The sequence below is a fragment of the Eschscholzia californica genome, unplaced genomic scaffold (assembly GCF_041429995.1).
Source record: "Eschscholzia californica isolate CP2 unplaced genomic scaffold, dmEscCali1.0.p SCAF_5, whole genome shotgun sequence".
Lineage (NCBI taxonomy): Eukaryota > Viridiplantae > Streptophyta > Magnoliopsida > Ranunculales > Papaveraceae > Eschscholzia > Eschscholzia californica.
In genome coordinates this window covers 30,272,790-30,296,526 of record NW_028238472.1, presented here as the reverse complement: position 1 = coordinate 30,296,526, position 23,737 = coordinate 30,272,790, and the positions used below count along the sequence as shown (strand labels likewise).

The window sequence follows — 23,737 nt, the reverse complement described above, 5'->3', positions numbered from 1 at the left end:
GACTGCTACGTTGAATCCCGTTACGATCAATCCTTCTCCCGCTCTTGCATACCTGGGGGAAAATCTGCAAGGAGCTCGTAAATCTCTCTGACGCTCAAGCTAATCAGATTGCCCTTGTAGTTAAATAATTGATCATCGAGTAACCTGTGATGTTCATACCTTGTTAAAGGTGATATGATGACCTTTTATAGGCTGCTTTGACTGACTGTTGTTAGGCAGCACAACTAAGTTGGTTTAGATTCGAAGGCCACTCAAGCCAAAAACTGTTAGGTCAGTGCGATTGTCATAGGTGCCCTAAGCTCTCCCTGACTCAAATACAACCAGATCTGCCATGAGTTTTAGGAGAAGACTAGGGGGTCCGCGTAAGTAAGGTCGATACCTCAATCTCGAAATATGGGGGGTAGAAGCGTGCCTAATGTTTACCGACTTATTCTCGAATCTAATCAAAGATCCCAATCGTTGAGGATCTTAAGTATTTATTAAACTCGAGCTTCAAGAGTTTTTCAAGGTGGAAACATCTCTTAAAGAATCTATCAACTCAGAAACATAATCTATCGGGAATCCTTGAAACAAGGTAACTTCCAAATATCAAAGATACGTGGTAACCCTAAAGGGAACCCCTAATATCTTCAGACTACTGAATAGTAGTTTCATTCCAAGACGGTGGATCTCGACCGCCTCATTGCCGCCTGCTCGCAGTTAATCAAAGCAACCTATAAAAGGTGATCAGATTGTCTCAAAGTGGATACGATGAAAAATAGATTCAACAAAAATCGATGAAATCTCCAAAGGTTCATTCCACATTCAATTTTTTAATCTGCAAGGAAAATTTGACTGTCTCGAGCGTTAGATACGTCTTTGAGCTAGTTACAGGTTTTCTCCCCAGATCAGGAGGATCAAGAGCGAGATTTGCCGTAGCAGTCTCATCACTCAAAGTGGGTTTTAACATCATGGTCTAACTATCCTGACTGATACGAAGAAGGACAAATTTTGACATCAGCAAATTGACACTAGAAGGAGGGTTGACTCCACCAAATCTTGAATCATTTGATGTCTCGAATCCCACAGTTGGATTTCCTTTACGAAATCCATTATTGCCAGCGAAGCTATAGACATCATGGTGTTTCTCCTTTTAATTGGACAGTGTTAAACAAGTCCTCCCCTGTTTGTCTGGCTACCTTAAAAGGTAGTGTCGAATACCGAAGCGAGTTCATCCGACGATTTGATGGAGCCGCACCAAGTGCACTGTCCATGATCTAGGCATCTAGCCGGACCTTTTAGGACCGTCGGGTTGACCAGCCACCATACTGACTTATATGTGGTAGTTAAGCTCATGAGTGATATATAATCACAAATATGGTCTCCTCAGAGCCGTTGTAACTTTCCAAGTGAGGGCATTTAAAATTTTTGGATCTTTGTGCCTTGAGTGTCTCCTAGTGAGTTCTGCCAACTGTTGTATGAAAAGATCACTTAATAAAAGTCTTCATGTTCTCTCTTTATCCGTGGAAGTGGAATGAGTTTTACTTTTACAGTTTCAGTCGAAGGAGCAGTCCTCCTAGATTAGTGTTTGGGTTTTCAAGCTAGGCTTGCATTCGCCTTCTTCTTTCCACTCTACCTGAGTAGTAAGCCCATACTTTCAGAACTACTACAACTTTCGGTGTGAGGTGCGTTTGCATTGGCAAAAGTTGAGAACAAATTCCTTAAAGAGTTTTTAAGGCATCCTTCAGCTCTCCAGCTTCGTTAGTTACCCTAAAAAAAAATTTCCCCTCCTTGAACTTTTGAGAGGCTTGCTTGCAAGGCCTGCAAGTTTTCCCTGTCTTGTTGTTTTTCGGGCATGAGACATGCAAACTCAGTAGTTAGATCTTCTTTAAAAGACATCATTTATTTCAAAGTGAATTTTGAACGTTAAGTGAAGATGTGATTCAGCTAGGAATGGAGTTCGTGATTCGGGTTACCGAACATAAGATACTTTTGCTGGAGTTAGCCCTCCTTCTAGCGGCAGTCCGATGATGTCAAAATTTGCCCTTTCGTTATCATCTACGATGAAAGACTTCTTTGTTCAATCCGGAACTTGCTCCTCACGAACTGGGGCAAAAACTACAAAGAACTTGGAAACCTCTCCGACAATTAAGCTAGTTAGGGTGTACTTGCAGTTAAAGTAATGAATATTGCTTGATTTGAGTTTAGGCATTGGACATTTGATTGAACGTATTCTCTTTTGATTACCATAATTGTGATTATGAGCGTCCTGCCTTGTTCAAGGCGAGTTCAATACCTGTTATAAACTTGTTGGGTCGACCGCATCGATCGACTAAGATGAGGCGGTTGAAATCCACCGACTTGGATTGAAACTATTATTTCGTAGTCTTAAGATATTAGTATTCCTCTTTGGGATTATCCCATTTATTTGATTGATGCAAGTTTCCTTATTCAAGGATACTCAGTATTTCAGATATCGAGTTTTTGAACGTATTTTTCTTATGGGAAAAGTTTCCTCCCCGCGGGTATCCCAAGTTATTTGGATACTTTAGATCGTCGTTGACTGAGATCTTACATAGGATTCGGGATGAAGTCGGTAAATCATTAAGCACGCTTCTACACCCCCTATATTTCAAGATTTAGGTATCGGTCCCATTTATGTGGATCCACCGTGTCTTCTCGAAACTTCTGGGAAAACCTGATTGTATTTGAGCCAGAGCATGACTCAGGCGCCTAAGATAATCGTACCAAATCCCCAATTCTTGACTGGTAGACCTATTTTAGATTCAACCTCCCTGTTGACTTTGTTCAGTGGACCCGTTAGGCTTTTGATCTTTTATTTACTTATTGATCTTAGTCAACGGATGACCATTTTTGGATCATAACAGTACTGACTTGAATGTCGGAGAGGTATTCTGATTTGTTTGCATGTTCTTTTTCTTGAATACATAGGGAAGTTCATTGTTTGATTCATTGAGTCTTTATTAGTTGAATGATAACATAAAACCAATTTTAGACATTAGCACAAACTAGAAGTCTAAAAATGAAATAACATGTTATGATATATAGATGTGTGACTACAAATATTAGATGAAGAATCAACTACAGAGTTATTGTTGTCTTTATAGAATTGTAGATTATCACAATCTAATTCAATTATCATACAATCTAACATCCAACTTTACTTAATACTATGTCCATATCTCAATACTATTAAAAAAGGCTGATGGTATTTAAGGAGCAACTATTCAGAGATCACCTTTTTGACATTACAGAGAGAGTTTAATTATAACTCAGTATCACAGATCAAGCCCAGACCGCTATACAACACCACAACCGATCCACATCCAAGTACATATGATAATAGACTTGGTCTACTAACTAATGAGATTTGATTTCATTTGTAATCTTTATTGTTACTTATAACATACAAACCTATATATACATGTATCCTTTACTTAATTTAAATACAACAGAGAATATTTACTCTATCTCTCTCTACTCTATCTCACTCGGTTTCCTTCTCCATTTACTATACGTTTCATATGGTATTAGAGCAATCTTATTTTTTCATCAATCATCATGGCTTCTTTGATTGATTTCTCGGGTACCAATCCCACTCTCGGTTCTCGATCATCTGATGTTCACCATTCCGATTCTCCAACCACGATTTTGATCACACCTCTCTTATCAGGTGACAACTATCCTTCTTGGTCTCGCGCCATGAAGATGGCTCTTCGGGCTAAGGATAAGTTTGCTTTCGTCGATGGTTCAATTCCTCGACCAACCGATCCAAACGAGTTACATTTTTGGGATCGTTTTAAAGATCCCGTCACGAGTTGGATCCTTAACTCTGTCGATCCGGACATTCGTCAGTCCATTTTATATGACGAAAGTGTTGCCGATATTTGGCGAAACCTTCACGAGCGTTTTCAGCAAACAAATGCTCCCAAAGTTTTCCAATTGAAACGAGCTATCTCATCTTTGAAGCAAGACGACTTGGATGTTTTTGCCTATTTCACTCGTCTCAAATCCATCCAAGATGAACTCCAATCTCTCACTTCCATTGAACCGTGCATTTATGGCCACGGTAAGTCTGTTTTAGATCGATGTAATCAAGATCATGCGATGGAGTTTCTCCAAGGCCTCCACGATCGGTTTTCTGTTATACATAGCCAGATTCTACTAATGGACCTATTCCCATATATCCTACGTATTCATAGTTTAGTAAAACATGAAGAGGTTTAACAAAACCTCATGAACGATTCCCCCGTTGGTCCCGAGCTGCTGCCCTAGTCGTGTCCTGTACGAGTTTCAATAACTCTTCCCGGTCTGAAAAGTTTGACAGGACAGAGATCCTCGACCCAAACGACCTCGACCCTTTTGTGACTACTGTCGTACACATGGACACCTTCAATCGCGTTGTTACAAACTCCATGGTTACCCGCCTCGTCAGCAAAATACTCCGGTAGCTCCTTCTGTCCAACCAATTAGTCTGTGGTGCCTCTAGCAACTTCAATGAGTGCTGAACAATATACCCACTTGTGCAATTACCAGGCCCAACAACGACCAACCACATCTACATTGTCTGGAGGCACCTCTGTTAACTCTCCTCAGCCCATTACTGCTGACCCAACGGTAAACTTAACAGGTATGATTTCTGAACCCACCCCTTGGGTTATTGATTCCGGCCCCTCATCTTCGGAATGTCGTTACTTCCTCACCCTCCTCGATGATTTTTCTCGATGTACATGGGTTTTCCTAGTTAGATGCAAATCGGATACCAAAATCTTCTTATCTAATTTCTACAATTATGTTAAGAAACAATTTCGCACTAATATCTCCACTTTAAAGTCCTGAAAGGGAGATATTATTTTTCCTCAAATACAAACCTTCCGCTCTGACAATGGTTCTGAGTTTATGAATCATGATGTCCAAAAATGGTTAAACGATAATGGCATTATTCATCAACGGTTTTGTCCTTATACCCCGCAAAAAAACGGGGTAGTAGAACGGAAGCACCGTCATATATTAGAAGTCGCACGATCTCTCCGCCTTCAAGCGAATCTCCTTCTCTCTTTTTGGGGACAATGCGTCTTGACCGCTGTCTATATCATAAATAACTACCTACTCCTATGTTAGATGGTAAATCCACATGAGAAGCTACTTGGTTCCCCTCCTTCTTTTTCCCATTTACGTGTTTTTGGTTGTTTGGGTTTTGCTCGGAATCCTCATCCAAAAACAAAATTAGATCCTCGAGCTATTCCGGGTGTCTTTCTTGGTTATCCACACGGCCAAAAAAGGCTACAAAATTCTTTGTCTTGACACCAAGAAAATAATCATCTCAAGAGATGTCGTTTTCCATGAAACCACATTCCCCATGCAACGTATTCACACTTCATCGTCTGTCGTTCCTCGACCTTTTGTCTCGATCCCGGACGACGGAACCTTCAACTTGCCTCGGTCTCCATTAGCTTCAGGGTCTGTTTCATCTTCTACAAGCACTCTTTCTCTGGGCTTCGGTCCCATTCTTCTAGAAGCCCAGTCGGTCCCTTCTACTGTAGGCACACCCAGCTTTCCCTTGCTGGATTCCTCTCGACCCATCCCTGTCCCTCTGTAGGCACCCGCCATTGACTTTGGCACTCTCCAGGATGACGTCTATCACCCATCTACGTCATTATAGGACCCTGATCCTCTTCCTTCAGCTCGATGATCTCAACGTCGCCGTCGATTACCTTCTCATTTGGGCGACTATGTTTGTTTGGCCTGACAACAATCCTCTCTTTCTTCTGACAAAGAAATATCTTATCCTCTCACAAATTTTATTTCTTTTGACTCTTTGTCGCATTCCCATCGAGTCCTTTTTACATCCGTCTTGGCCAATACTGAACCACAAAATTTTACGGAAGCTATGACTTCATCCCATTGGAAAGATGCCATGGCTAAAGAAGTTGTCGCTTTGGAATCCAATCATACTTGGTCACTTGTGAATTTACCTCCGGGTAAACGTCCCATTGGTTGTAAATGGGTTTATAAAACAAACATCGACCAGATGGCTCCATTGAGCGCTTTAAAGCTCGCCTCGTAGCTAAAGGCTATATACTCAGATTGAAGGCTTAGATTACACCGACACTTTCGCTCTGGTTGCAAAACTTGTTAATGTCCGCATGCTTCTTTCTCTATCTGCGATTAAAGGATGGACCTTACACCAACTCGATGTGAATGACGCCTTCCTTCGAGGTGATCTTGATGAAGAGGTATTTATGAAACCTCCACCTGGTTTCTCTGCTAAGGGGGAAACCCGAGTTTTTAAACTAAACAAATCGTTATACAGTCTTAAACAAGCTTCTCGCCAATGGTTTTCGAAATTCTCATCTATCTTACTTTCTCGAAGCTTTGTTCAATCATTTGCCGATTATTCTCTCTTTTCTTACACAAAGGGCTCCACTTCTCTATATGTCCTCGTCTACATTAACGACATTATTATGACTGGCATGGATGATACTGCTATTTCTAAATTAAAGAATTTCCTTGATAAAACATTCTCTCTAAAAAATCTTGGACGCCTCTAGTATTTTCTAGGGATTGAAGTTTCTCGTTCATCTAAAGGGATTTTCTTATGTCAACGTCGTTATACTTTGGATATCGTTGAAGATTCTGGTCTTCAGCTTCTCGTCCTTCTTCCTTTCATATGGAACAAAAGTCACAACTTAATCATGAGGATGGCAGCTTCTCGTCCTTCTTCCTTTCGTATGGAACAAAAGTCACAACTTAATCATGAGGACGGTACTCTCCTCGAGGATCTTTCCATCTTTCGTCGACTTATCGGTCGTCTCATCCATCTCACGGTCACAAGACCCGACATTACTTATGCTGTTAACAACTTAAGTCAATTTATGCAATCCTCACGTTCCACACATCTTGATGCCGCCCGTAGGGTGATCCGATATGTCAAGGGCTCTCTTGGACATGGCATTTTCTTGTCCTTCTACAGCCGCTACACATATCTGGTTACAGTGACTCAGACATGGCCGGCTGCCCCTCTTCGTGACGATCAACAACTGGTTATATTACTGTGTTAGGACCTAGTCCACTTTCTTGGAAATCGAAGAAACAATCTGCGATTGCTCGATCTTCGACTGAGGCTGAATATCGAGCTTTGGGTTCACTTACATGTGAACTCTAGTGGTGGAAGTATCTGCTTCACGAGTTCAGAATTGATAATTCAGATCCTATGTTTGTCTGCTGCGACAATCGTGCCGCCCTATATCTTTCTGAAAACCCGGTGTTTCACGAACGTACTAAGCACATAAAGATCGATTGTCACCTTGTTCGTGAAAAAATAAAGTCGAAACTTATTGCTCCTCGCTTCACACCAACCACGAAACAACTCACTGACATCTTCACCAAACCATTGGGTACCGAAGCCGATCCACATCCAAGTACATATGATAATAAACTTGGTTAACTAACTAATTAGATTTGATTTCATTTGTAATCTTTATTGTTACTTATCCCATACAAATCTATATATACTGGTATCCTTTACTCAATTTAAATACAACAGAGAATATTTACTCTATCTCTCCATACTCTATGTCACTCGGTTTCCCTCCTCTCTCACTCGGTTTCCTTCTCCAGTTTTCTGTTTACTATACATTTCATACTCAGAACTATTTAGTATTTATAAGTAGGGGTCTTCACTCTAGTTTATGTTTTGGTTCACCTTCGTTTCCAGACCCCAGCCAAAATAACCTACCACCACCCTACAACCACCAACAACTATCCATCACAAATACCACAAAAACATAAAGTACCACTTAGGGAGTTCATTTTTGTTCCACGAAGAAAGTTGACATTAATGCTCCAATAATGGAGTAATTTGATGTTCAAGAACTTTCGTTCATGAAAATGATGGCATCCATGAATCCAACTACCAAGAATCACTAGAATTATATGACAATTCTAGATGTAAGATAAATATTTTTTTATGGGGATTCTAAAAGAAAAACTATAACTTTTAGATCAAATAAATTTCTATATTTTAGTTAAAGACTCAAAATTTCTCCAGATATATGTTCTTAACAATGAAGAATTCTGGGCAATAGATGCTTTTAGCTGTGAAGATTTTTCCTTCTGCTGTTATCTTGAAATAAAAAAAAAAAACAGCATTGACCCAAAATTTGGAAAGAAATAAGTCAATTTTAAATCAAAATTTAAATGAGAAACACTTATCGTAAGAAGCATCTATTGGACGAAAATCTTCATCATTAAAAGCATCTCTTGGCCCAATTTTGGATCGTTGACAAAAATAAAGAAAATAATTTAACTTAGAAATTAGAGTCTTTTAAATAATCACCATATATCTTACTTCTAGAATTGTTTTAGGAGTGTTATGATTCTTGATAGTTGGATTTATGAATGTCAACCTCCTCCGTTATTGAAATTTTTTGAATATCAAATTTCGCCATTAGTGGAGAATCGTCAATGTCCACCTCTTTCATTAATATAATAAAAGTGACAATCCTACGTGGCGTTTTAAGTATTGGTAGTGTTTGTAATGAGTGGTTGCTAGTAGTTGTGATAGTGATTGTAGGGGTGGTAGCAACATATTTGGGGGTGGAGTTTGGAGATGAAGAACGCAAACCCTTTTTTAACTATATGTTATTGGCCAGCGCTTTGGGGAAAGCTAAATAGTTTCCGGGGTGTGAAATTTTAAAGGGAATATGCAAAATTTTGAAAAGTTTCCGGGGAAACATATTTTATGGGGAATATGGTTCAAAATAAAAAACTCTCCACCTCACCTCACCTCACTCCACCTCACCTCTCTCTCTCTCTCCACCTCATCTTCTCTCTCCCTACCATTCTCCCTCTCTCTTCTCCGATTAGGTTGCCGGCCGGAATTTTTTTTTTCTCACTCTCTCTAGAAACTCCGGCGAAGGGGTTTCCCTTCGCCGGAGTTCCGGTCTGTTGAAGAACAGACCAGATCGGTCTGTTTTTCAACAGACCCTTCGCCGGAGTTTCTAAAGAGAGAGAGAGAGAGTGAGAAATTTTTTTTTTTCATGGTCGCCGACCGGAAAATTTTCCGGCCGGCGACCTAATCGGAGAAGAGAGAGAGAAGATGAGGTGGAGAGAGAAGATGAGGTGGAGAGAGAGAAAGGTTAGGTGGGGTTTTTTTTTCCCTCTAACAACTTAGAAAATAAAATTGTCAAACAAAATTGACTAACTTTTGACCAAGTCTTCACACCCCGGAAACTATTTAGCTTTCCCCAAAGCGCTGGCCATGTTATTTTTATTTGGATTTTTGAGTTTAAGTTCCAAAAATAGGGGGGGGGGGGGGGTAATTAGTCATATATCCACTCCTAAATTAATAAGTAATATAAAACCAAAAGAAACAGAAAATAGAAAATAAGTCCAAAAATTTACTATTTAGTGGGCCCCATTTATCAAGTCATTTTTTTCCTCACATTCTTACCCTTTCATAAATATATATTTAACTATTGGTAAACCAAAGGTTTCTAATGGTTGAGTTAATACATTTATTCTTTCCATAAATTTCAAGAGAAATATTTATGGTGGATATTTATTATCAATATTTATTTCCAAATTTATATTTGTCTAAAGTAACCAACCAAAACAATCGTGATTTACCTAAAACGAGTTCCTGTCTCTCTCTCTAACTTTATGTTCTTCGAACTTGAAGAAATTTTGAAATTGTGATTGGCTTTTTATCTCTACCTCGATATTTCCATCTCTAAAACATATTTTTCCTTTGAAATCAGTACGAAAATTGTATATATGTCGATTAAACTTAGAATCTTGTTACAAAATTATTTTATTATAACAAAAACTTTAAAATGTAACACTTTTTCGTACACAGTGAATTTTGAAATTTCTATCACTATAATCTTGTTTCATAAAAAAATATAAACTGAATTTGGTTTTGCTACATTTTCAGTATTTTACTAGCATTTTCTTTATTCTATTAGCATCTGTTATGAATATGTTAGAAGCAGGTTAATAATCATTTTATTATTTCGCTAACATCTTATTGATTCTAACAACATTCTTATATATAACAGAATTCTAAATAAATTTCTAGCATTTTATTTATTTTAAAAATTCAACAATATAAATACAAAAATAAATTCTTCTGAAATTGGGATTGCATTTCTCTAGCATCTTATTGATTCTAACAACATTCTAAAAAAATCATTTAAGAAGAAGGACCATTTTTCCTCTAGAATTTCTTTGATCTCCTGCAATAATTATATTTCTCTAGCATCTTATTGACTCTAACAAAATTTGTCTGAAATTATATTATGTTAACCAAATTTTTAATATTTCTTTAGCATTTCACTGATTCTCCTGCACATGTCTTAAATTATGTTTCTCTAGCATCTTATTTATTCTGACACAATTATCCTGAAATTATATTATGTTAACCAAATCTGTGTACAACTAAAATCTTGGTCATTACGATAAACGAAAAAGGAAACTTTTTTGTAGAAGGAAATTTCTTTTTTGAAGAAATAATTTAGTGAATCTTTAATTTGGGTTTTTTTTTTTAACTTAGGATAGGTTAGGTAGTAATAAAAAATCAAAGGTTGTACATGTAATTTACTCTAAGTGGATTTATTTTCTATTTCAGATTATCTTTGGGCTCTGGACCCATTGATCATTCGATTTTGGACTTAAAACCCATCCTTCCCTTAGAAAATTCTCATTTTATTACCCTAAACTAATTATTTTTTAGTTATTTCCTTTTTGGTCCCCTATTCAGATCTTGTCTCGTCTCTGGTTTCCAGACAAAACCAGACCTGGTTTCGTCTGAAAACCAGGGGCTCCGATGAAGGGGCTCTTCCCCTTCGCTGGAGTTTTAGAGAGAGAGAGAGAATAGGGAGAGAAGAAAGGAGAGAGAGAGAAGAAAGAAGCAGATGAAAGAGAAAGGAAAAACAAATTTTGATTGTCGCCGGAATTTTTCTTCGGCCGGTGACCATCACTGGGGAAGATGATAAGGTGGCGAGAGAGTGATGACGTGGAACAAAGAGGTGATGAGATGGAGGTAAGAGAATGTGTTTAATGTTTTTAGAACAAATTTCATTTTGACCCCCTAACTTTTTCCAAATAAGTTGAAATTTTTTGAGAATCAACTCATATTTAAAAGGGGCCAAATGTGAATTTACAAAATCACTTTTACAGCAAGGGCAATTATGGAAACAAAAAATTAACCACTAAAGTTAACTGACTGTGTTAACAATAGAGGGCCAAATTTGAATTTACGATAAATAGGGGGCCGAAAAGGAAGATGGTCACAAAGTAGGGGGCCAAAAAAAAAATAACTCTTTTTTTTGTTGCGAATAAAATTAGATTAAAAAATGTAAGAGTCATTACAATCATTATGTCTAATAATATTGGGAACAACCTCCCAATTACTGATATTCTTATTCTTCCTTACCCATTTGGCTAGAGATTCCGCGAGCTCGTTGCTTTTGCTGGGTATATGATTGAGGATTGTGTCTTGGAATTTCGAGAATAGATGCTATGATCTTTTGGACATAAGCTTTCGTCTGCTAGTGGATGTGATGGTTGGAGTCATTCAGATGATTGATGATGGCTTGATTATCACTTTCGATGTGGAGGTAGTTGAAGTTATGAGTGATCGCCCATTGGATTCCTTCAGCTATTGCTATAATTTCACCTTCTTCAACTGATCTAGTATTGATGATAGTAGTATGTGCATGCAAGAAAGTTGCTTTGTCATTATGAAAGATGGTACTAATTCCTGCTGGTTCATTGATATAAATAAACGAGACATCCGTATTAAGTTTGACAAAAAGGTTAATTGGGGGTCGCCAAGGGGCCTGTAACTTGTTGGACTGATCTTTGACTCTGAGACGATTTAGTTTCGTAAAAGTTAAGATTTGATGTTATTACCTGAGTAGAATTAGTAGTAGTCTGCTGGAAGATATAAGTACATCGTGTAGGAATTTCTGTAGAACTTTTAACATTAACCTAATACAGAAACATGTTTGATCTTGCCCTAGATTAATCATTATCATATAATGAAGTAACAAACCAAATCATATTAGAAATGTAAATAGTTACATACCTTTGTGTAGAGAGATAATCCAATAGAATAATCCAAGTCCTTTTTCCTTCTTAGTCAAAACCAAAAGTGAGTTGTAAAAGAGTCTTCACCTCTCTCACCTCTTTTAGCAAAAGAAAATGGGTTTCTTTGCTTGTACGGTTGAGAGGTGGGACTCCCCTTCTTTTTTAAAGTAAAAAATATCTTCCAACTATCCCACCCATTAAGGGATGTGGAGAAATAAGGGGTACACCAACCAATAGGGAACTGCCAACACCCCCTAGCAGTTATATTAAATCAGGAAGCAATATTAGACTTAGTCAAATAGCTTATCTCTTTCCACTTTTGCAGCAACCAAAAATCCCAATAAAAAGTAGTGTTGTATTTGACCAAAATAGGTTTATTTAATAGTAGAAGAATAAATAGATTTTCTCAAACATTTAAATAAAATAATTTACATTCTCCCACTTGGTTAATAAAAACACATAGTTATATTTTGTAAAAGTAATAGTATGGGATTTCCAATGTTTTTTTTTAAAACCGGGTGACCACCCTAAAGTTAAAAAAGTATTTGCTGCATTAGTGTTTATTTAGAGATCATTCCTGATAACCTTCACCCAAATTAAAAAATACCACTAATATCGGATCATGAAGACACAATACATTCATTTTCGATGCAAAGGTCATTCCATGGTCTCAATGTTAGTACCATTAATCTTTTTCAACCATCCTTATACTTTACGGTGGTCATTAATATGGTGTATTATGGGCTACGCAATTTGCGTTCCCATTATTGTCCAAACTTCATGCAACCACATGTGCATGTCATCTTGATATTTTACAGCATCCGCTAAACTATCATCTGATATCCAAGATGAAGGCCTTAAAAAAACATGATGCCCTGCCATGTTCAACCCAAGTTACTTCCGGAGCTTAACTAAACTCATTGGGCTACTAATTAAATATACTCTGCATGTGCAAATTTATTTGTAATGCAGAAAAATAATATTTATTTCAAAAGGATAAGAAATTACAATTACTCCCACTGATAAACTCAATCAAAGGACTCTACAACTCCCATAAGTGATACAAGTTCTTTATAAACCTTAGGCGGAAGTCCTTTAGTTAATGGATCTGCAATCATGAGTTTAGTTGAAATATGAGGGATTACAATGAGACCTTCTCGAACCTTATCTCTCACATAGAGATACTTGATCATGATATATTTGCTTCTCTTAGACAGATTATCAGTCTCCACAAACCTTACAACAGCAGCGTTATCACAATATATTTTCATCGGTCGATGAACGTAATCTACTATAGACAACTCACTAATAAAGTTCTTCAACCATACAGCATGTTGGGTAGCCTCGAAACAAGCAACATATTCTGCTTCCATGGTTGACGACGTAATTAGTGATTGCTTTGCACTCCTCCAAGATATTGCACCTCCCGCAAGCATAAAAATATATCCTGAAGTAGATTTCAGACTATCTCGGCAACCAGCAAAGTCTGAATCAGTGTATCCACAAGCTTCCAAGACACCAGAATTTCTATACACGAGCATGTAATCCTTTGTTCCTTGAAGGTATCTAAAAACCTTCTTAACTGCCTTCCAGTGAATTACTCCAGGATTCTTTTGAAACCTTCCAAGCATTCCGAGTATAAAACCAATGTCAGGTTTGGTACAAATCATCACATACATCAAACTGCCAACCGCTGATGCATATTCAATAGGATTAACCTGTCGTTTTTCAATCTCATTTTTCGGGCATTGTTGTTGGCTGAAAACGTCTCCCTTCACAACTGGCATATCTCCTGGCGCACAATCTTCCATTCCAAATCTCTTTAGATTTTTATCAATATAAGCTCTTTGAGATAAACACAATACTCCAGCATCTCTATCCCTTTGAATTTTAATTCCAAGAAACATATGAAGCATCCCCAAATCCTTCATGTCAAAGCTTTTCAATTAGATTTTCCTTAAATCCATTGGATTTTCCTTAAATTAACTTCTCTCAGAATATGTTCACGGACATTTCCTTTCCCATCATATTTGAGAGAAGTTAATTTACTCAAATGGTTGTACTGTAAAGCCTTGGTTGACCCAACAAACTGTTTTTCAATCTCCCCCATGAATTATTTTGCAGTGTTCTTATTTGGGATACCTCCCCGAATAGCATCACCTAGAGAAGACTTGATAATCATAATTGACATCCTATTAGACTTTTCCCACTTTAAATACTTCAACTTATCAGAGACTGAAGACACGTCAGTGGGAACATCAGGCATTTCCTGAGTGAAAGCAATGTCATACTCCATCACACCCAAAACAATTTCGAGCTGAGATTTCCATTTGGTAAAGTTCGAACCATTGAGTGGCTCAATTCCAGTCAAATGACGCTGAATGATTGTTCCGTCCATAACTATTTTACCAAATATTAAATATACGTATCAGTGTAACAACAAAATCAGTTATCATATATTTAAATTTTATTTTTCAATCATTAACAATTTAATTCGGTCTCGGGGTTAAGCCGAATTTATCAGATTGTTACATATGACTATGTTACAATTTATCACTCTGCAAGACAACAAATGCATCTTTAGAGCACACCTTTAGGAAGTAAAATTTTATTGCAATTGTCTCCATAATTGTGATGAAGATCACACATAGAACTAGATTTATACAATTTGACTCAATACAAACACTTCATCACCTTTCGGCAGATGGTTATTAGTATTTTATCAAAGTATAAAACTATTCTACTCCACCCAGTTTACATAAGATCTAGACACCTTTAGGCAAGACTATAAAATTTATGCTTATGGATGCAAACTTGTGATCTTAATGATAAAATAAAAAAATCAAAATTAGAAAAATTTCAATTTTAATAAGTCACTCACCTTTCGGCAAGATTTTACTTATATAATTGTAATTTTTCTAACAACCACTTTAGTTGTCTTTCCTAACCCCTAATAGGATAGACTATACAAATTATTCATCATACTTAAGTAACCTTTTGTGTACAAGTTTATTGACTTTATTTGTTACTTATAGTGTGACTAACTAGACCATAATAAGAACTAACATATTATTTAGCCAAGCGGAAATTTAGGCATATTTAATTTAAGATGTTCAAATTATGAGGTCTAGTTTCAACTTAAATAAATATACTAAATTTTAGTAGTTATTTATTTGAATTTAAATTAAACAATTATACATCCAAAATAAATAGGTACTTTACAAAATAAAACCTAAGGATCATATTTTGTTGTTTTAAATATATGTCATAAATAAACTAGTCAATCTTTAATATCCACAACAAACACAAGAAGGAAAAAAATCAGATTCAAATAATGAACCTAAATAGTAATATTGACTAAGTAGTTGTGAAGGATATATATTTAACTAAAACTAATGTAACTTTTCCTTTAAAGGTCAATCAGAATGTACACATAGAAAAAGGTAATTCTCACTTTTTAAATTTATATTTTAACCTACTGGAATTTGCTTTTACACGATGGACAAAAAACAAATTCTGACTAAGTAGTTGTGAGAATTCCATATTTAATTAAAAAAGAATCTTTTCCTATAAAATCCAATCAGAAAGTACTCATACAAAAAGTGATTCTTACTTTTCTAAGTTTAGATTTTAACCTACTGGATTTTGCTTTTACACAATGGATAAAACGAATTTTCAAGTAGGAACACTAATTTACATTACCTTTTCTTTTGTGTAAAAGACACATAAACATAGTATGGATCTTTTCTTTATAAAAAAAAATCATTACTTAAAAGGATACATACAAATGTTGATGTAAATAAAATGTAGTAATTGAATAAAAATCAAATTTGTATAATCGAAAGACTTTTTACAAATATATAAATCATATATTTGAATTTTTCAGTTTTAAAATCTTAGATCTAAACTCAGTTTCATTATAAGAAATAAATTTAATTAGAGCATAACTCAGGCTCTGATACCACTGTAAGAATTTCTGTAGAACCTTTATGTAACACCCTCACTTTATAGGGGTGCTATTAGCAAAAACGAGGGTGCAAATAGCAACACCCCTATAAAGCTTGAAAACCCTTTAACCCTTCCCGACCCTTTAATTTCTTTCACCCTTTTTATTTATTTTCCTCTCATCAGCTGTGAATTGAAAGAAGGTAATACAACCTAGAGAGAGAAAGTGATTTCTAGAGAGAAGTGTGGGAAAGTGAGGGAGCTTCAAAGGGTTACTAAAGGGTTTGGTTTCTTCTTCTTGGTGTTCCATTATCAGGTAGGTTTCTTCTTCCCTAGGGTTTACATAGCCCTCTTTAATTTTTAACCTAGTTTTGGATAGTAGGACTATAATAGCTTCGAACCATTGTTGTTTACTAGGTTATCATCAACTTAGAACCAATTAGTAATACAATAGATATCCATTATGATTAGAAACTATTTACAACAACAATATAGTAACCCTAGACGATTATAGTTATATTAATGGGGTATGTATATACCCGGACAGTAACCTAGACTATTAGGATTATATAAACATAGTAGAAAATACATCCGGGCAGCAGCCTAGACGCTAATGATTATTCGTGTTTATGTTCTTGTTATTGATAATTGATTGTATGAGATTATTTGTGTGATATTGGAGCATGAGTGCTACCAATAGTTGTGTGTGATATATTGCTTTAGGTTGTTAACCTAGAAAGCATAGGCTAGTCGGAACCAAGACTGGTTGGCTCAACATGTGAGTCGATTGCAAACACTAGTTATTTATGTGATATTAGATAAATTGGTGGACCATGATCTTGAGTTCCGTTAATGGAATGAACTAAGAGTGGTTGGCTCGACATGTGGATCGATTGCAAACACGGGTTTGTCAATGTGATATTAGACAACCCAGTGGACCAGGGGTTTGAGTTCAAATATGGATTGACGATTGTAATCCTTAAGTAATCGGTGGTTGGCTCGCTTCCTGCTCATATGTGCTCGTGTTGCACGGATCCCCTTTTTGGGAGGTATCCATAGTTTATGAAGAGGTCTAAGTCGATGCAAACACAAGATCATTCTTGCGGACCACATACTTCTAGTTTGAGAAGTAATTACCAACTAGAGGTTGGCTCGCCTCCTGCTCATATGTAAAGTGCTCGTGTTGCACTGTGCTCGTGTTGCACGGATCCCCTTTTTGGGTGGTATCCTTTGTCTATTGAGATGTTTAAGTCGATGCAAACACGAATGGCAAGTGACGCTATCTTGTGAACCTCAAAACTGGTTATGTTCCTCCAAAAAGGGAAGTTGTATTGTATGAATCTCTTCAACCGTGTAACAGGTTGACTTCAATTGTGTTGGTACGAAAGGTGTAACATAATGGACTGTTATTATTGTTCTGTTGTTCGATACTTGGTTTTGTGTTGAATTGGTCTATTTAGACCTTAGGTAATTAGAAATCTACTAGCTCGGTTCTGACCCATCCTACTATTTTTCAGGTGATAGAGATCGGGGAACGCCACCAGCTTGATCCCAGTTCGTCAGCTCAGAGCTTCTTTCTTAGTTTTCGCTTTCGAGATTAGGTAGTTATTTGGAGTTTCACTTTCTAGATAGTTATTTGTTTCATTCGTTATTGTCCGACCTACATGTCGATGATTCAGAATCATTGTTTGAGTTAAGAAAGTTTAATGGATTTCTTTTAGATGATTTATTGATTCTTATGAGATTCACATTTGATATTATTTGTCTCTTTTGATGGATATATCGACTATGTTTACTGTTCTGCGGAGAAATGCTTTGAGTTTAGGTTTTCATGGCGGCCGACGTGGAAATCTAGATTTGGGGCGTTACAAAGTGGTATCAGAGCCGAGGACGGCTCTTCGCTGAGGGTGGGGGATTGTAATAGTCCCACATTGCTCACAAAAGTGTCCAGAGACTGGGCTATATGTGTAAGCTCAAGCTTAGTAAGTACCGAGGCCTTTTGGGTAGGCTTGTGGTGCCTTCGCCAAGGACAAAACCCCGTACCTGTGTGAGGTGGTTAAAGCAGGGACAATATCGGCAATTGCTAAGGCTTGGGGCGTTACACTTTAACACTAACCTAATACAGAAACATGTTTGATCTTGCCCTAAATTAATCATTACCATATAATGAAGTAACAAACCAAATCATATTAGAAATGTAAATAGTTACATACCTTTGTGTAGAGAGATAATCCAATAGAATAATCCAAGTCCTTTTTCCTTCTTAGTCAAAACCAAAAGTGAGTTGTAAAAGAGTCTTCACCTCTCTCACCTCTTTTAGTAAAAGAAAATAGGCTTCTGATTATTGCTTGTACGGTTGAGAGGTGGAACTCCCCTTCTTTTATAAAGTCAAAAATATCTTCCAACTATCCAACCCATTAAGGGATGTGGAGAAATAAGGGATACACCAACCAATAGGGAACTGCTAACACGCCCTAGCTGTTATATTAAATCAGGAAGCAATATTAGACTTAGTCAAATAGCTTATCTGTTTCCACTTTTGCAGCAACCAAAAATCCCAATAAAAAGTAGTGTTGTATTTGACCAAAATCGGTTTATTTAATAGTAGAAGAATAAATAGATTTTGTCAAACATTTAAATAAAATAATTTACACATCTCGCTTTCCATTTATGCCATAAAATAACAAAATTTTGGAGAGAAAAAGCAAAAATGAAAAACTCTTATTTTGCAAAGAACCGACTATGCTCTATAAACACTAGCAGCCTTAAAAGATCGACAAAAAAAAAAGATCAAACTATTCCAAAACAAATAAGTCCAACCCAAGCTAGCCAACAACTAGGATCAATAGTTCAAAAAAAAAAAACTAGGATCAATATATCTAACTACCCTCGTACCTAAACCTATATATTTGGAAATTATATAGTAGTAATACTTAAATCACTATGGCTTAGGTCACAAAAGGTGATATATGCATTTTATGTGAAGTAGATTGGTATTTAGTGATCTACTAGAACCTACCCTTCAGGGACCCCTCAAGGCCCAACTTACCACTAACTACAAACCCAAAGTTCAGCAATAATGAAGAACACACGTTAGTATATTATTTTTTACAGGAGGGAATTGTATGCAATAAGGCCATGCTGAATGTTTTGATAGGATATGGGTAAATTATTTTATCAGAATCAATTTGTTTGCGTTTTAGTCCGCCACACTTTAGGTTGTGTTTGCTTTTCTTTTTTTGTGCTTGAAATTGGCTGGGTTATTTTAAAAAGGGAGATTTTATATGGGATGGGTTTTAAGTCCAAAATCAAATGATCAATGAGTCTAGATACCAAAGATAATATGAAATAGAAAATAAATCCACTCAGAGTAAATTACATGTCTAACCTCTCATTCTCTTTTACTACCTAACTTATCATAAGTTAAAAAAAATAACTCAAATTAAAAAATACAATAATATTTACACATTCATAAAATTATTTCCTCAAAAGAGAACTTTCCATCCGGAATAAAAGTTGCCTTTTTCCGTTTAGTTGAATACCTTGATTCTAGTTCCATCCTTTCTAATAGACAGAAGTCGCCCAAATTAAACAGAGGAGAGAGAGAGCACCAACTCTTTCTAATAGAAGTCTAAACCGAATAGAGAGAGAGAACATCGAGTAAGAGAGGGAGAGAATCGATTTGTGGTTTCATTCATCTTCAACAGAAATCCATCATCATCTTCAACAGTGAAGAGTAAGTAAAAAGGATTTTGCTTTCTTTCCTTTATGTTATTCCTTCAACTATTCTTATGATTTTGATTGATTTTTACAACCAAAAACGAATTAGGTTTTGATTTTTATAACTTTTTTTTATGATTTAGTTTTCTGAAGTTGATTAGCTACTAAGAAATTTTTTTTAGGGTTTCGTTGTTTCAATGTGGATTATGGAAGTTATTTTCAAAACCCTAAATCTATGTCTGTTAAGTTATTGCTTACCTTTGTCTCTGAAATTGTAGATTCAAAGAATCAATATACACCTAAAGTTACTACTACATCTTCTCTATAATTTTTTATTTTTTCGCGACAATTTAGGGTTCTATCTAATTTAGGATTTTGTATTGTAGTTATAATGATTATTTCAAGCATAGTGTTACTTCCAGAATATAGTGACTTTCAATGAAAAAATAATATTTCGTCTAGCATTATGAAGTTTCTTATAAAACTTTATCAATTGTTACTACCCAAACCTGATTTTTTGACAACTATAGAACATTATATGATGTAGTATTGGATTGCATATAAAATTTCATTTTTTGTCTAAATTTTTTTAAGTTTAGTTACTACTACATCTTCTCTATAATTTTTTATTTGTCGCGACAATTTAGGGTTCTATCTAATTTAGGGTTTTGTATTGTAGTTATAATGATCATTTCAAGCAATAGTGTTAGTTCCAGAATATAGTGTTTTTCAATGAAAAATTAATATTTTGTCTAGCATTATGAAGTTTCTATAAAACTTTATCAATGGTTACTACCCAAACCTGATTTTTTGACAACCATAGAACGTTATATGATGTAGTATGGGTAATAGTTCCAGAATATATTAGATTGCATAACAAATTTCATTTTTTTGTCTAGCATTTTTGAAGTTTATCATAAAACCTTTTAAATGATTACTACTCAAAACTGGTTTTATGAAAGTCATGGAACATGTAATTTTGAAGTATTGGTTTTAGTCCCACAGTATATCGGGTTTCATAAGAAAAAAAATAACTTGTTGTACTAGCACTTTGTAATTTCTTATAGAAACACATATATGGTTACTACCCAAACTTGTTTGTATGTTATTTTGGTTAACACACATTTGTGATTTAACTAGTTTTATGTTTTCTGTTAATCATTTTGCAGATTCAAACAAATGGTTAGATTAAAGCTTCAGAACGACAAGAAAGTCGATTGTCGAACTTTGATGGCTTCAAAGGATAGTGTTTCTCTAACACCTAAGGTGCGAAAAAGTCAGAGGAAAAGGATGTTACAACAGATAAAGGAGCGTACGCTGAAACCTACTAAAAAGAAGAGGAAATCAAGAGAAGTTCGGGTGAACTAACTTGGTTGTTGCTGAATGAATCAAAGGATGCATGGAGAGAAAATGTTTAAGTTAAGAATTCACTTGTTTTTGTAACGGGCTATGTCATAAAACATAGCGAACATGTTAATGTTTTAAGTTGAAAAACATCTTGAGCAGTTATGGGATTATATTTCAATCTTATAGAATACCAAAATTATATTTTAGATTGCGTTCAACCGGTTTATAGATACGATAAAGATGTTGACAAAATTTCTCCGACGCTACTGAAATTATTCAATTATAATGCGTAAAATGGCAAAGGCATGATCAACTCAATCCTCTAAGTCTAAAACCAATGATAACATATAGAACAATGGAACGAAACGTATCGTATGCAAACATAACAAACATATAGAACAACAGAACAAAATGTATCGTATGAAAACATAGCAAACATCTAGGCGTAATAAAATATAAGAAAGTTGTAGTCAACTTGCTTTGATTATATTGAAAAATGCTAGAAACATCAAAATAATATTTTGGCGCATGGTCCAACTGGTATAAAGATGGCAGTAAATCGTTGACATTATTTCTCCGACACTATCAACATTTTTCCGGTTTAGCGAACTTTTGGAAGTCTTACAGTAGCAAAATCATAACACGTTCACGCTTAAGTTGGTAATAGAATAGGTAAAATGCATAAAACATATTGAAACTTCCATCAAGATACATATGAGTTTAAGTACGATAATCTGGAAACATTTATAATATTCTATAAACATATAAAAGACTTAAGTAGCATATTTCTGTTTCTAGCAGAACAAGTAAACAGTTGCATAATCAAAATTTAAGTTAGTTATCATATAGCTGACGTGCATGAGGGACTATTGTGATAAGACGACTTTTAACACCAGCTGCAGACTCTTTTAATAAAAACATATTAGGAGATTTCATGGGGGCATATCCGTGCACTTTGAAAGGTCATCCATCTCCATGGAGGCCAACATTCACCCTATACCGATCATTCTTTATAAATTTGTACTTTTTTTTTACTGATAGAGTAATGGCCGATAACATCTCGAAAGGCTTGAACCCCACCCTCAAACTCTTGACCGACGTGGGTGAAAATTAGACCGCATGCTTCTGGCTTAGTTATTTTATTCTTAAGGTAAGATCCATAAGAATTTGCAGCACTGAAATTCATTGAGTGATTGAATAACTGCCCATAAAAATGTAAGAGCATTACGTATAATAAGAATAAAAAAAAGGTGAAATAAAATGTTTAAAATGTTGTTCTCCTTATTTAAGTATTGCAGTAGAATCAATGAAATGCTAGAGAAGTATTACAAATTTGGTTAACATTATATAATTTTAGAAGAATTTTGTTAGAATCAATAAGATATGCTAGTAGAATCAAGAAGATGCTAATAAAATCCTATGCAAGTAGAATGTAAAATATGCTAGTAAAATCATGCTAGGAAAATAGTATTTGCTTTCCAACCTACTGTAACAAATTCATTCAACATATGCCAATAGAATGTAAAAAATGCTATTACAATAAATAAGATGCTAGAAAAATGGTATTTGCCTTTTAATCTACTTTAACAAATTCAGGAAGATGCTAAAGAATATAAAATATGCTAGTAGAATCAAGAAGATGCTAAAGAATTTTGATAGAATCAGGAAGATGCTAATAGAATCAAATGCAAGTACAATGTAAAATATGCTAGTAGAACCAATGAGATGCTAGCAAAACAGTATTTGCTTTTTAACACTATAACAAATTCATTCAACAGATGCTAATAGAATGTAAAATATGCTAGTAGAATCATGCTAGGAAAATAGTATTTGCTTTCTAACCTACTGTAACAAATTTATTCAACATATGCTAATAGAATGTGAAAAATGCTATTACAATAAATAAGATGCTAACAAAATGGTATTTGCTTTTTAATCTACTGTAACAAATTCATTCAGCAGATGCTAATAGAATGTAAACATTGCTATTAGAGTCAATAAGATGCTAGCAAAAGGGTATTTGTTTTTTTAAATATTATAACAAATTCATTCAACATATACTAGTAGAATGTTAACATTGCTATTAGAATCAATAAGATGCTAGCAAAATGGTATTTGATTTTGAAGACACATGTAACAAATTCATTCAACAGATGCTAGTATAAGGTAAAAAATACTACTAAAATACAGAAAATGTAGCAAAAACAAATTTACTCTATAAAACTTTTTTATGAGAAAAAGTTTGTAGTGATAGAGATTTCGATATTCATTTTTTACCAAAAAGTGATTAAAAAGAAGGATTTACATTTAAGTTTTTTGTTAGAATAAAATAATTTTTTGAAGAAGATAGTTGTAATAGAGATTGTGTTAATATAGATTTATAGATTCTAACGATCAATTTAGTCAAACATACCTCACAAACGAATTTGACGCTGTCTAATTGGATTGAGGTAGAGATAAAAAATAAATCACAAATTCATAATTTCTTGAAGTACAAAGAACATATAGTTATAGAGAGATAAATTCATTTTGGGAGAGAGCATTTTTGATTTAGGTAAATATCCATTGAATTGGTAGATTGATTTAGACAAATATAAGTTTTGGAAATAATATATTTTCTTGAATTAAAAAA

The 23,737-nt window shown here is 35.2% G+C and overlaps 1 protein-coding gene across 1 annotated transcript; it reads left to right on the top strand.

The window, feature by feature from the left end:
- The first annotated feature begins 3,561 nt into the window (after window positions 1-3,561).
- Window positions 3,562-4,227, top strand: LOC147538531 (uncharacterized). Its single transcript, XM_086642965.1, has one exon. It carries the CDS (start codon window positions 3,562-3,564, stop codon window positions 4,225-4,227), a length of 666 nt encoding a protein of 221 aa, XP_086499091.1.
- The last annotated feature ends 19,510 nt before the right edge of the window (window positions 4,228-23,737 follow it).

Bases quoted from the DNA above. Each gene is read 5' to 3' on its own strand.
- LOC147538531 (XM_086642965.1), top strand. From the start codon at position 3,562: ATGGCTTCTTTGATTGATTTCTCGGGTACCAATCCCACTCTCGGTTCT.